This window comes from Monomorium pharaonis, chromosome 11, assembly GCF_013373865.1.
Source record: "Monomorium pharaonis isolate MP-MQ-018 chromosome 11, ASM1337386v2, whole genome shotgun sequence".
Taxonomy (NCBI): Eukaryota; Metazoa; Arthropoda; class Insecta; order Hymenoptera; family Formicidae; genus Monomorium; species Monomorium pharaonis.
In genome coordinates, this window is record NC_050477.1 from 12,219,686 (window position 1) to 12,234,909 (window position 15,224).

The 15,224-nt window shown below is 28.9% G+C and overlaps 3 protein-coding genes across 5 annotated transcripts; 2 read left to right on the plus strand and 1 right to left on the minus strand.

Moving 5' to 3' along the window:
• Nucleotides 1-33: 33 nt before the first annotated feature.
• LOC105839454 (sulfotransferase 1E1) lies at nt 34-6,949 on the plus strand. 3 transcript variants are annotated; one of them, XM_036293505.1, is made up of 7 exons: nt 2,252-2,656; nt 2,729-2,951; nt 3,427-3,526; nt 4,716-4,911; nt 4,978-5,104; nt 5,281-5,375; nt 6,028-6,949. In XM_036293505.1, exons 2-7 carry the CDS (start codon nt 2,744-2,746, stop codon nt 6,331-6,333), a joined length of 1,032 nt encoding a protein of 343 aa, XP_036149398.1. In that variant the 5' UTR covers nt 2,252-2,656; nt 2,729-2,743; the 3' UTR covers nt 6,334-6,949. The 3 variants fall into 3 exon arrangements, with proteins under 3 accessions (XP_036149399.1, XP_012541225.1, XP_036149398.1); XM_036293506.1 differs by lacking the exons at nt 2,252-2,656; nt 2,729-2,951 and adding an exon at nt 34-158; XM_012685771.3 differs by having other exon boundaries at nt 2,250-2,951.
• A 1,037-nt stretch (nt 6,950-7,986) lies between these two features.
• On the plus strand, nt 7,987-12,159 carry LOC105839460 (protein YIPF6). Its single transcript, XM_012685778.3, has 7 exons — nt 7,987-8,454; nt 8,594-8,725; nt 9,769-9,847; nt 9,957-9,999; nt 10,404-10,535; nt 10,634-10,791; nt 11,427-12,159. Exons 1-7 carry the CDS (start codon nt 8,422-8,424, stop codon nt 11,540-11,542), a joined length of 693 nt encoding a protein of 230 aa, XP_012541232.1. The 5' UTR covers nt 7,987-8,421; the 3' UTR covers nt 11,543-12,159.
• LOC105839458 (tetratricopeptide repeat protein 8) lies at nt 12,070-15,124 on the minus strand. The gene is made up of 8 exons (XM_012685777.3): nt 14,558-15,124; nt 14,118-14,310; nt 13,903-14,035; nt 13,496-13,640; nt 12,990-13,414; nt 12,646-12,817; nt 12,369-12,575; nt 12,070-12,297 (listed from the first exon to the last, which is right to left on the minus strand). The coding sequence occupies exons 1-8, from the start codon at nt 14,654-14,656 to the stop codon at nt 12,181-12,183; spliced, it is 1,491 nt and encodes a 496-aa protein (XP_012541231.1). The 5' UTR covers nt 14,657-15,124; the 3' UTR covers nt 12,070-12,180.
• Nucleotides 15,125-15,224: the final 100 nt, after the last annotated feature.

A 15,224-nucleotide genomic window follows, 5' to 3' on the forward strand; every position in this document is an offset into this window, starting at 1 on the left:
AGTGATAGCTGTCATTCGAACGTGGCCACGCCGCAGTTTCACCACCAGTGACACTAACGCCACCTATTAGCGCCGGGTATCTCTACCGACTCACTGCAAGCTGCCGCGAGCCGTTCGGACGGATCATCGGATGTGAGATAAGTCTAATGAGCGAACATGTAATTTCTACTCGCTTAACTTGTACGGAATATTAATATTAAAATTTAATGTAATTGGTAATTGTTATATAATCTTTAAATATTTTAAGACATTAAATAAATATATTTATATCATAGGTTATTTTAAATATATAATAACAATAATTAACTTTAAAGAAAGTAAATTTGTTGTTTACTTACTTACCATGTAGATTAATGTTTATATTTTAATATTTGTTTAATTTTTAAAGAATATTACGTATTTATCAAGATAATTTTTTGTATTTATTTTATAAACAATACATTAAAGACAAGCATATTAATTTAAGACAAAAGAAGGTTCTAGATTGTTTAGATATTTATTTGGTAGTTTACAAGTTTTTATATTTTCAAAAAATAAATTTTTCGTATTTTAATAATTTTGACTCTTGCATTGCTACTATTCACAGTTACTAAAACATTCATTTACTTTATATAGTATTTTTAATATCTAAAAAAATTTTTGGTGCCTAATATTATGATTCATGAATATTATATGAATTTTACCATTTTTAATTTACACGCAAACTGCATAACAATTATTTATCAATTTTGAAAAACTTAAATTGAAATCTGTGACGGACATTTTTTATTAGGACAACTAGGGTGTGTTCTACTTAACAATCAGGGAATTATTTCATCCTTGTTGTTTATCAAATATTAAATAAGGATGCTTGCAAGCATTGTGAACATTAAGTGAAACTATAGATATTAAGATAGACTGCTTATGAGGATCAAAACCCTAAGGACAGTTTTCTCTCTAACACATATTAAGTTAGAGGAAGCAACTATCCTACTAATTCGTTTTTTCCTTTTCTTTGTGGAGGACACCCCTATCTCATATGCAGTCTATCTTACTGTCCATGAGTGAAACGTACTCTAAGCATCTAATAATACCTGAAAAAATTAATTTACATCAAATTATTTTCTTATCTGTTTATGAAGATATAGTTCCTCCTCAGGTGCAGACATTTTAATATATTACTGTCACATTTACAACCAAAGATTAAGCGTTACTTTGCATAATTGCTATGTAAATAAAAAAGGTTTTAATCTAAAGCGTTATCAAAAACTTTATTAAATTTAAAAATCAAGGATGCACAAGGTTGTAGATGTTTTCTAATACATATTCCGAAGCAATATTTGACGTTTTTGGATTTTACAGTGAATAATTATTTAAATTAATTAAATGGTTATATGTATGTGCATATAATATCATTTTTATTAAACAACCGTATTGTTCAAAGATATGTGAATCAGTCTACTTATATGTCCTTTGCGAATTTCTAGATACACTTAATAAGAGCCAGACAGTGTCTGACCGAAATGTTACATCGCAGTAATTTTTAATAATAAAACTTGCCAGGTTGATCATTACTTAAGAAATTGTATTTTTTTTTTTCAATTGCTGGCAACAAAACGTTTTTTGCTATTTAGAATATTTATAATTGGTCAACATCTGATTTTTACTTTGAATTTTCACTCAAATTGTGTGATACAGATTTGCGTGGAGCTACTTCGACTAAACTCCGATTAGCTTAATTATTTTTTATTATACTTAACTATTGATTATTTTGTTATAACTGATAGAATTGGCCAATATCTATTTGCTGATTACGACAGAATTAATTGTCAATTCAGTAATCGAAATTTGATCAAAGCCTCGACTTTCGAATAAATTCTCCAAATATATTTTCAATATCTTAAACTTTAAAAAATGAATGGAATGAAAAAATTGATTTTTTACCTTCTGAAAACCTCTTAAACAAAATTAGAAAAATCTTCGGGCTTCAAGAAGAAAGTACAGTAAGAGAGAGTTAACCGACTAACCCAAATTCTGACTAAATTAATGCATCACCAACAAATTTCACTAATAGATTCTTTAACTCACTAGTAAGCCATTAAGCACTATCACAATTAATGTTTCGTCAATTAGTAAAGTGAGCGTTTAGTTGATGAGAATTATTACTATTTCTATATTGTTATTTATATATAATCGAATATTAGGTCATTATAACTATTTCATTTTGATGTATATTTACTTAGTTTATATCAAGCACTTTAATACGCGTAATTAAATAGTATATCAGTATCAAACCATTTGATTCGCTCGGTACTAAGCGGTTTGGTATACGGATATAGTACTTAGTGTGCATTAATGTGCTCGGTGTAAACTACATTATAATTATAAACAGAATATAGCATGTTTTAAATTTATAATCCGCCAATATATTAGAGATACACTAATCTGTGTATTCTCATCGCCAGCGATTATTTAAAAAACACGTAAATAAACATTGATAATAATGACCTAGAAATAAGAAGCCGCGAAGGAAAGGCACGAAGAAAACTTGCCAGTGGAGAGGAGAGGTCTCTCCATATCGGTCCACACCAAAGTTTCATTCGAAGTTCTCATTCAGAGATTTAATCGTGCGTGTTAAGTTCGTAGTTACGAAGCTTTCTGTCACTTGTCATTAATTGTGAGTATAATATAAAACGTCTCATATATGTATATAATTATCAAGCATTACATCGATGATCAATTGAAAAAGAAATAAGCGGCGAATATGTCTCGGCGACCTCCGAAATACGAGCTTCTGTCAAAAGAAAAAACGGAAGAAATGTTGAAATTATTTAAGGGCGAGAGAACTGGCTTTGTACTTGTTAGTCCGAAGAAGTTTTTCTTTCCGTACAGGTATATTGAACAGAGTGATGGATTTTATAATTTCCAAGCTAGAAAAGAAGATACATGGGTGTTATCTTTTCCTAGATCAGGTACATTTTATTATACTCATCATCATACGGTGATATTATCATCGTCATACAGATGATAAGTAAAAAGCTTTAATAATAATAATAATTTTTTATACATTGATATTTCTAGTGTAGCTATTAATATTTTACATATAATAAAGATATAAAAAAACATCATAAAGATTTTTATGATAAGGCTTATCTTATCTTATTTAATATTGATATTTTTTATATGTTTTATCAGCTTAAATTCTTATCAGAATCACGTCTTTTAATTAATTTGCTAATTTCTTTTAAGTTATTATTAAATTTCTTTTATAATTAAATTTAGTTATTACTTTTTATTTAAATTTTTTAAATTTTATTTGAAATTATTTTAATAAACGAAAAAGTAAATCAAACCTTTTTTGTACATAAAGAAAAAATTATTTGTAATTTCTGTAAACTTATTTTTATTATTTACTAATTTATTATTAATTTTTTTTTTTTGTGTTAGGCACTACCATGACGCAGGAGCTTGTTTGGCTATTAGCCAACAATTTGAACTTTGACGTAGCAAGAAAGCGTCTGCTTAGCGAGAGATTTCCATTTCTTGAGTTAGTATGACAATAGAAATAAAAATACAAATAAACATATTTACACATCTCTCGGGAAATGTCATATAATTTTATTTTCAATTCTATTCATTTTATTAATAACATTTATGATAATTTTTAATATTATGTTCATTGCTTATATTATTGCATAACGTGAATGAACGAACCAAATTACATAATGTTGACAATTATGTATTTATGTACTATGTGCCGACAATTGTACCGTCAGTACCAATTAGAATATATAACAATTTCTAAAAATATACATGTGCCCTTTTTTATAGATATTGATATGGATATATCTAAATAAATCCAGAATCATTTATTATTATGTTCAAAATTGCTATATTTATAATTGTCTGCAATTCTTCTTATTCTAAAACATTGTAAAAATAATAAATATATAACTTAAAATATGATGTGAACTTTTGTCGCCAGTGATAATAAACAATAAATAAATTAAGTCGACTTTCTGGCAAATTAGTTCATTAGATAAACAATATAATTATATAACTTGAAAATTTCTTTATTTATATCATTAATAATATTATATATTAAAATATTAATGTTTATATAATATATATTTAACAAAATTTAATATATTATTTATTTTATATATTATTTAATTATAATGTCATTTTTTAAATATTTCTCAGTCATCTTAAATTAATACTATATTTTTTAAACATTTGTATTGTACTTAAATATATTATAGATCTATATACTATATTTTTAACAATAATTGCGTTTTACCATATTATAATTTATTATAATATGATAATGTCGTATTGTTAAAAATATAATATATAAGTTTATAATATATTTAGGTACAGTACAAATATTATATATTTGTGCTGTACTTAAATATAAATTATAATATTATTATAATTTACATTTTATATTTACTATAGAGTTTCAGAAATAAATGCATTTTTGTGCTGTACTGAAATATAAATTATAATATTATTATAATTTACGTTTTATATTTACTATAGAGTTTCAGAAATAAATGCATTTATTATATCGATAAAAGTAAGTTGAGAATATGGCTATAATCTTTTTATTCATTGAAGCATTTTTATAAATGTACGTTCTAATTTTATAATTTTATTACTTTATTTTATCAAATTGAGATGTGTTAAATTGGTTTTAGTTAATAAGATTTTTTTAATCATTTTTGTATCTTCAGATTCAGCATGTTTAATCATCCCGAAGTGACTCGTGAATTCTTATTAATGAATAAGGACGATAAGTTGAAGCAGCAGCTATGCCGAGACATAGCTAAACCTGGTTATGAAGTTATTGCCAAAATGTCATCTCCTCGTTTTATAAAAAGTCACTTCCCTATGTCCATGTTGCCTGAACTTTTAGATGTTGGTTGTAAGGTAACACTGATGAAGAAAATTGAAAAATTTGTTAATAAATATTATTCTGTATGTCTTTTCTCAAAGGTTGTTTATGTTGCTCGCAATCCAAAAGACGTGGCTACTTCTTGGTATTTCTTAAACAAAGCAATCAAGACGCAAGGATACATCGGTGATTTTGCTATGTTTTGGAATTATTTTGAAAATGGTTTAAGTAAGTAGAAGTATAGCTACAGGAAAAATGTTTTTTTTTCTCTGTACTTCATTATCATTTTATTATTAGTTGAACATTAGTCCAATATTGGAAGAAAAGAATGGCAATAATTTTTCTTATAAAGGTTTTAAAAAGATAACAGAATTTTTAATGCTTTTTTAAAATCTGTTTTTCAGCACCTTGGGCACCGTATTGGACACATTTGAAAGAAGCTTGGAATTTAAAAGATTCAAAAAATCTTTTATTTATGTTCTATGAGGAAATAACATACGTAAGTTTGGTTAATCTTGCTTTTATTCTAAATACATTAAGTATATATTTTTAACATGTACTCAATATAATTTTAAGAAATTTGTTATTTAAGATAATTTTATAATTTATGTTGACGTTTCTATTGCTCTTACCACGAGCGCCGAGATCAGATATATTATGACACTTTCAAAGTGTTTACAAAAATTATACGAAACAAAGTGGAGAAAACAATTATACAAATAAAAGACCCTAGAAGAATGTAAATAAAAAGATAGAAAGTCAGCCAACTTTTATGTCATCTGTGTAATTAAAAAAAAATCAAATATGAACTAAACGTTTGCCTTATACGAGAGCAATGAAAGATTAAGCTTACTAATGTATGCATATTAATTTTAATAATTGATAATTAATTTACTGAATAATATTATTGTGCCGTCGTATTCCGCTGCTTGATATGTGATGCGCAAATCAATTGGGTTAAATGTGTTTTTTCCTCAAATCAAGAATTTATGTTTCCATTTATGATTCATGTTTATCAGATAGGCGAGAGAAACGGATGAGGTGTTAGATCGTAACAATATTTTTATTGCTTAAAACTTATTTTTGTTTGCTTGATATTTGCTGATACATTGCTAATATATATACTATAAAAAATTGTGTTCATTTTCTAGGATTTACCGAAAGCCATTAAGAAGATAGCAAAATTTTTATGTAAAGAATACACTGATGAAGAAATTCTTAAATTGGCGGAATATCTTGATATAAACAATTTTAAGAACAATCCCATGGTTAACTCCTCTGAGTTGAAAGCTTGTAAGATCATCAAGGAAAATAATTTTGTGAGAAACGGTGTTAACGGTGACTGGAAGAACATCTTTACGCCAGAATTGAATGCCAAGGCAGACAAGTGGATTGAAGAAAACCTCAAAGATACCGATCTGCGTTTCCCGGTTTTCAACGATTATAATAAAAATTAAGATATGGTAAAAATTATAACAATTAAGATATGGTACAAAAAATCAAAGAGATTTTAACCTCCAGTATATAAAGTTTGATCATAAATTTAAGCGTATAATTAAGTTTTTAAGTTTTATGTATTTAAAAAAAACAATCGAAAATAATTGCATGGAATACTTGTGAAAGAATTGATAGCTATTACTAATGGTGACGCACAGGACAGTGTTGAAAAAAATGCATTACTTTTGTAATGCATTGTCGATTTAATTAATAATTGTTTTAGAAATGGGTAATTGAATTCCAGTTCCATTTGGTATTAGTTAACAAATATGTAATTGATTCGTAAAGCATTATCCATTAAATTGGTAATGAACAAGTGCAGAACACAAACTTATTATGCATTATATTTTTAATGGATAATGCAACCAGGGGGCAATTATCCATTACTAAAATGTAATAGATAATGCAACATGAGGGCAATTATCCATTACTAAAGTAATGAATAATGCAACATGGGGACAATTACTTATTACTAAAGTAATTCATTAAAAAAATGCATTACTTCGGTAATGAAATCCAATATTCTCAGCAATTGTTTCTGTAATGAATGGTGGTAAATAAAATTAATCTATATGATTGACTGGCTTATTAATTCATTGACGCTCAGCCTAGACCCCTAAACCCAGAAACATGAAATTTCGTGAAAATATTCCTTTAATAACGTAAGCACGCTCTAAAAAAGAATTTTTTATTATTCAATCCTTAAGTGAAAAGGAAATTACTCAAGGGTTAACGGTCACACTGGATCAATTTGATCCAAGACAAAATTATTAGTAACTTTTATTATTGAACTTTTCTCACGATATACATATTCGAAATTTGATATTAATCTTTTGTTTTCCGAATGAACTCAATAAAGCGTTGATGCTTAGTGCTTATATATTTGAATCTTCTATCTTAATAATTATAATCTTTACAAGCCCAAAAACCTTACAAAGGTAAATGAGATGAATACAATTAGTTAAGTATATATTTTTTAAAGACTTAGAAAAATCTTATCAAAATCTATTGCACACAATATGTTTGTAATCAATCAATAAATTAAAAAAAAACTTACAATCAAAAATTAAAGGGCAATTCCGCCATTAGCAACACTATCGCCATCTGCGTCATTATTCTTAAGTCTGTTCTTTTAGCTGCACTAAGGCGTAGACTACAACATGGTGGAAGAATACAAGTGGTTTGTTCGCGTCGTCATGCTCCGACATGCTCCTACTCACTCCAACGCATTCTAATAGGTTGGCGTCATCGGAATCAACGTATTGGAGTGCGTTGGGGTGAATAGGAGCATGTCGGAGCATGGCGACGCGAACAAACCATAGGTCTGTTAAAAAGGTTGATATTTTTAACCAGCCAATAAGAACTTATACTTTTCGTAGAAGTGTAAAAGTGTAGACAACCAGAACAAACCTATTCTAACTTATTGCACTCGGTACAGCAGGGGCTCTATTCTTGAATTCATTCGCAAGAGAAACGTATTCGCAAATTCTGATCTTACAGAAAAGTTGGAAATTTATTGGTTATCGTATGGCTATTAACCAATAAACTTACAACTTTCTGTTAGAGCGAGTATTTGCGTATACGTTTCTCTTGCGAATAAATTCAAGAATAGAGCCCCTGTGGTGCTGACTTGCTGAGTGGTGCAGCAGTGCAGCTAAAAGGAATAGGCTGCTTGACTGTTGTTGACTGTCCTCCGGAATCTCCGGATTGCTTATTGCTCTCCGGATCATCGAGAAGTCATCGACATAGTGGCATATATTTCATATACGTTCGGAGAATCACGATCGATCATATTAAATACTGCGTCTTCATGGCTTCACACATCGTCAATAACGAGTCACGAATGCAATTCGGCAAGCTGAGAAGCTTGTGCGTGTAGCAATATCGCAGACGTGTCGCACGAAGTACGTGGGACGCGTGGACGACGTGTCGTTCGACGGCACGTGTACGACACGGATTCTTCCTTGATATGCCTGCAGCCCATCATTCGTGGAATCTTCGACAATACACCTTCTAGCTCCCATTAACGAATCGTATAAGCGGTGAATATGGCGGCGATGGACGGTGACACGAAGCTCGATGCAAGTATCATCCGTTGTGATCTGTCAAATCGTGTCCCGATGTTTTTTGAGATTCATAGGATGCGTAGATTTTTATAGATACATTTCTGTCTGACTCTGTTACGCTCGATGTTTGACATTGGTATTACGTTTTCCACAGATGTATGACGATGTCACATACGCTGTCGATCCTCAGCATGTTGAGGGTGAAATGACAATAGGTACGAAACAGAAGTCAACCTTAGGAGAGCCAGAGTTCAATACGTTAGATGAACCCATCAAAGATACAATTGTAAGTATCTCGTATTTTTCAATGGTGGTTTATTACTAGAAAAAAAATTGAAAATCCTGGAATTTCCAGAGAATTTCTTTTTTTATTCTTGAAAATCAGACGCGAGAATCTGTATCTTATACATCAATATTTAACAGCCTACATTTAGTTTGTCTCACAAAAATGATTGGCAACTGATTCTTAATTTAAAAATGAATGAAACTAATTTGTGTCATAAATTTATATCACAAAGATTGAAATTTATTTCAGGATTTTTGGTTGATGATAGAACTGTTTTAATTTCTTTTGCATAGCACTTCTTTTTGTCAATTCCATTGTAATTTCTTGCATGTCTTGTATGTAAAATTCTGTTTTTTTAAAAAAAAACAAGAAGCTTAAAGTAACAGATAAAAATAACTTTTTAATACTGCAATTTATTTATAATGAATTACATTTTGAAACATTCTGTGAAAATAATCAAAATTTATTTTGATTTAATTTTGTATTTTATATTTGCTGCTATAAATAAGACTATCTCAAGAAAAAGTGTTTAAAACAAAAAATTTTTTAATGTTTTTTTTTTCAAAAATGACTATAGATTAAATATACTATAGATTTAAAATTATATCAATTTTTATTTAATACTACAAATTGTTATATCTTTTTAACAAGCTTGAAAAAATCACCAAATTTTTAATGAGAAATATAGAGTCATATAGAGTCAACTTTACTAATTAATGAAGGAATAAGAAATTAATCAGTCAATAAAAACTATTTAATATAATTATACTTTTAAGTAAAAGATATTTTAATCAAAACTACATAAAAATTAGATTTAAAAAATATCAATTGACTTGTAATGTGTTATTTCAAAACATTATTTTCCTTAAATAACCATTTCTTGATGATTATTTAGCAATCTGCAATAATATATATTTTTGATGTTCTATGATATGTGTATATATATATATATATATATATATATATATATATATATATATATATATATATATATATATATATATGTATGTATGTATGTATGTATGTATGTATGTATTTTATAGTTGAGAGATGTTCGAGCAGTAGGCAAGAAGTTTTTCCATGTTTTATATCCTAAAGAGAAGAAAAGTCTACTGAAAGAATGTAAGTTTATGATGATAGAACTCTGTTATTAAAAGCTAGAATATAAAATGATAGATATTTGTTATTAAAAAAATGACTCATCACTGTACAATCCATTCAAATATTTTAGGGGATCTGTGGGGACCATTAATATTGTGTACTTTTATGGCAATGTAAGATATATTTATATAAATTACATATTATGCACATATATAGTGTTCAGCAACAAGTAATAGAAAAATTAACGAATGACTCTAGAATTGCAACTCTTTCTTCTATAAATTATTTAGGAGTAATTCTTTTATCATTAAAATATGACGAAAATTAGAATAACAAAATTGCGATCAAGGTTTTGTTTTTTAATTGTAAACGTTTTCAATATTTACGTAAAAAATGTCTAAAGCAAGTAAATATTTAAATATTTATAATTAGAAAATAAAACCTTAATCACAATTTGTTATACTTGATTTTGTCATATTTGATTATTTATCACTTCTTAAGTTTCTTTTACCCATTGCTGAATATCCTGTATATATATGAAAACAATTGTGTGTTAATTTATAATTGCTTTATTCAGGATATTACAAGGCTCCACTGATGCAGCAGATAACTCAAATGATGGAGGGCCTGAATTTGCAGAAGTATTTGTTATTGTATGGATTGGATCTATGGTCGTAACATTGAATTCGAAACTGTTGGGTGGAAATATGTAAGTAAATGAATTGTGACGTATTATTTATTAATTGGTTTATATAATTATGAGCTTTTCTCTAAATGTATAAAGCACAAAAATATTCAAATTTACAGATCTTTCTTTCAAAGTGTTTGTGTATTAGGATATTGTCTGTTACCAACTGCCATCGCATTAATTTTGTGCAGAATTATATTGATAATGCAACAAAGCACGATCCTATTTACTCTCAGATTTGTGATCAGTATGATTGGATTTTTATGGGCAACATATGGTAAGTGTAACATAAATTATTCTAATAAAATTGTTTTGTTTAATCTTTACACAATTTATCTAATCCTGGTATTCAAAGTTGAATAATAAAATTAAAAAGTTGATAACTTTTAACTTTATTTAGCTAATAAACGAATTAATTTGTAATTTTACTTTGTTTTCTTTTAAATATATAAACTTATTAATTTTTTTCTTATGTTTTCTAACAATTTACCTAATAAAAGAAAAAAAATTATAAAAGAAGTAATACCTTTCTACATAAAAAACAATCTTTGTTTTATAAAAAGTTACAAATAAAATTTATTGGATAATCCGTATTATATACATATTAATTATTTTGAATAATCAAAACTTTAAAAAATATGATTTTAATTTAATATAAATAATGCTTTACAAAATTTACTTTTAATTTAATTTAATCTTTATGTAACTTTTAACTAATTTTTTATTTATGTAAATTTTTAATATAATTAAATTTTATAAACCGTTAACTTAATTTAATTTTAATAAAATATTAACTTCTTCAACTCTATACAACTCTGTAATTGATTTGTGATAATTAAAACAGTCCTAAATATAAGAACCAACTATTTAAAAAAATGCATTGTTACATTAAAGTTTATATTAATATTTTAGCGTCTATGGCATTCCTTGGCGATAGTCAACCCACGGGAAGAAAAGCATTAGCAGTATATCCAATTTTTCTCTTTTACTTCATTATGTCATGGCTAGTTATATCGCATACCACATAAAATGCAATGCAACAATTAATCTGTTACAAGACTGCGCATTGCTCTGGCCTTCCACATAGATGTCAGGAGACAAAGAAGAAAACAAACGGAAGGAGTGGCAATGCTTTTGATTGTTTACATGATATTTTCCAAGTCCTATATCTGGACATATTCCAATTGTGCTTTTGTGAATGATACATATACAGTATATAGGTACAAGTATTTATTATCTTCTTAGAACATCATTCAATACGTCAATTATGAGACTTGCAATTATATTTAATCTTATTAGATGTACACATTGCAATTGAGACGAATTTATTGCTGATACAAAAATATATTCTTTTCCTACGAATGTAAAAATTGTCAAATTTGTATATATTTGTACGGACTTGATCAAAAAGACGAAATAAGCTGTAAAAAATATGCTATCGTTAATTCTAAACTGTTGCATCTCAATATTTTTCTGTAAATCTTCCATAAATTTTAATTTTAACGGTTATGATCTTTTTTAATTGTAATATTAAAATCAGATGGTGAAAAGCTTGAAGTATGATTTGTATTTTTTGTATATTATGTACATAGAATTACGTTTAAATTATATATATTACAATAAAATAGTACAATGTAGAATATAAGAAACTCTTGTGTTGTTGATTTTATATATGTGAGAAGTATCTTTGCAGTTTCCGCAAGAGGGTCTTACTGTCATAATGTCCGGGATACGCGCTCAACGACTTTTGTACTGCAAGATAACTTGTTTGCAAGTCTCCAACCTGCATGTGCATCAAACAAATCTGTAATACTGTAATTCAGTGTACATCAAAATGGAATAGAAACAAATTACCTCATAGGCTAAGTGCGCGCTGTTAAAGTGCGCCTCATATACGTAACTAGCGATGTTGGCCGCCGCATGGAAATACGTTCTTGCCGCAGTAACATTCCCATTACGCATCTCTATCACGCCCAGATTGTTGTAAGCCAAAGCATGCCTATTATCACTCGCGATGGCTAGCCTCAAACACTCTTCTGCCATTATTAGATCACCCAACGTCTACAATCGCATCCGTCTCCTATATTACTTGTATTTTAAAATTATGAGATAAGTTATAAAAAGTACGTACAATAGCGATGTGAGAGATATTGTACCACACGTCAGCCACGTTCTCATCAGTTGCAAGACTTAAGGCTCTTTCGAAACACGATATGGTATGATCGTATTGCTGAGCATAGAAGCAACAAAGCCCGAGATTGTTGAACAGTTCAGCGTTATGCACGCCCATTTGTAACAGGCGCCTAAAACGTATATCGAAATTTAGTACTATTATGTGTATATAAATTTAGGTAAATTAATTTTTTAAATTAAATTCAAAGTTTAGCTTATAAAATTAATTTGTTTACGTTAAAAGTTGCACAAAGAAGAAAATTAAAAGTTGCGTTAAGTACATATCGCATTTAATGCGTATACCTATAATAACGTAAGGCTAACTCCGGTTGATCATTGTAAAAATGATGCATGCCTATACTAGCGATTGCTTCGGTGTGAGAAGCGTCTTCCTGCGCGATCACCTTGTAATATTTCATGGACATCGTCGCGTTATTCAAGCCCTCGAATATGCGACCCATCTCTGTAAGGATCGTAACGTCGTTCGCGAAGTACTCGAGGCCCCTCTTGCACGTGTCTAGTGCGGCCACCGGCTGATCGAGCCTGATGTAGACTCTAATTAATCGTAAAATCGTTTCGATACTTCGATGATCCTTCAACGCTGACTTGAACTGTTGCTCCGCGTCTCTCACCAGTCCTAAAGTGTAATAACACTTTCCAAGCTGAACTTTCCACCACCAGTCCTTGTACTGGCAAACCTGCGTCGCCTGAACGGCCAAGTCCAGGGCCTGTAATATATTCAACATGTTTTTAGAATATCATTTTTATATCTTTGCGATGTTTGTTATAGTGTAATATCTACGACTCACGTATCTCGCATCATGTTCGTGATAATATATATATTCGAACAATGGCTTTGCTATGCTTTGCTGATTAGCATATTTAGTTACATTTAACCGCGATAGTTGGATAAAAGGCCCACCGGGCTCCGTCAACATCGAAGCTGTACCAAGTCTTGAAGAAAGAAATTTTCATTTAATCTTTTCATGGTATAATTAGATACATAGAGAATTTTCTTCTAAAATTTATTCTTAAAATTATCGTAAAATCATAGAACGATATTAACATATATCGAAGTATTTTACTAATAAATTATAATTTTATTAAAACTATAGTAAAATTCTTTGATGCCAATGTTGTTTTACGATTATTTTAATTATAATTTTAAGGAAAAATTTTCTCCACGCGTACAAGTCGCACATTGTATTAATTATACCTAACGCTGCGCCCTGAGCTTGCTGTAATTGGCCTGGCAGTCATTGCTGTTCTCGGTGTTCTTAATGCTTGTTCAATCGACTGGGACATTGCCGCTTGAGTGGCAGGTCGTACTACCCCGGTGACAGGTCTGCCTTTAAAATATCAATGCGGGATCTCGTTTTAGAAAGCTTAAACAAAAATTTAAATTGGAAATACTTTGTAGATATGACAAACCGGATTGAGATTTAGGTCGCACACCCTGACCGGTGTAACTTGTGCCAGGATTTTTCAAGGAGGTTCCTGGCCTAGGCATCGTCGATATTGCATAACTGTCTAATAGAGTCTCCGCGATTCCCTCTTCCTCACCTTCAATATCATCCACATAAACTTGCAGCGTTAAAGCACGCATTTTCAGGACCCACACGGCCTGGTAACAAATCCGCATATATGTGACTTAATTAATGTTGATTTCGAAAAATTAAATCAAAACAAATTTTTGTAGAAAAAAGTAACATGAGAAAGAAAATATAACAAGGAAAAAATCGAAAGAAAAAATGCTTTTTTTCAAAATTTCCAAGAATTTTTTAAAATTAAGAACACTAGTCACGACTCATTGACTTATCAGCATTTATATTATTCTTTCTGCAAGAAACAAAGAGAAATAATGCATATACCTGATCTAAAGGATTTTTTCTCAATAAATCCGTACATATCGTTGCGCACGCCTCGTACTTTTGCCGGCTGAATAAGCTCAAAGCTGTGAACAATTCCATGCTTAACAAAGTCTAAATTTCTTCGGAATAGAATACCAGTCTGGTAGCATATTGATCCAATCATTGTAGACTGTATCACTATACTATACTTTGAGTAACCTGCCTTATGCCTATCGTACATATGTACATAAGTGAAGTTATTGATTATTCCGAGTTATTTCTTCAATGGCATAAAATAAAATATATTGCAGTAAAGTATATTTCTATGTAAAATGTTTTATATTTTATTTTTATTTGTCGATTTGTGTTCTAGATACATCGGCCATCGTTTAATTAATTATAATTAATTAAAGGAAAAATAATACAGATTAAATAAAAATAAATACAAGAAAAATAATGAATCAAAATAAGGATAGTTTTTAGAGGGATCTGTTATAAAATAAAATTTATATCTACATTATTTCTAGAGAACTTGAAACAAGCAATTTATGATATATTATCCAATCCAAAGAATTTTTATAATATTACATCGTAAAAAATTTTTTTATCTTTTAAATTTATGAAGATTTTTGAAACATTTTAAACTTTTTCAAATTTTTATTATTTTTTATTTTATAAGTTTTCTTTA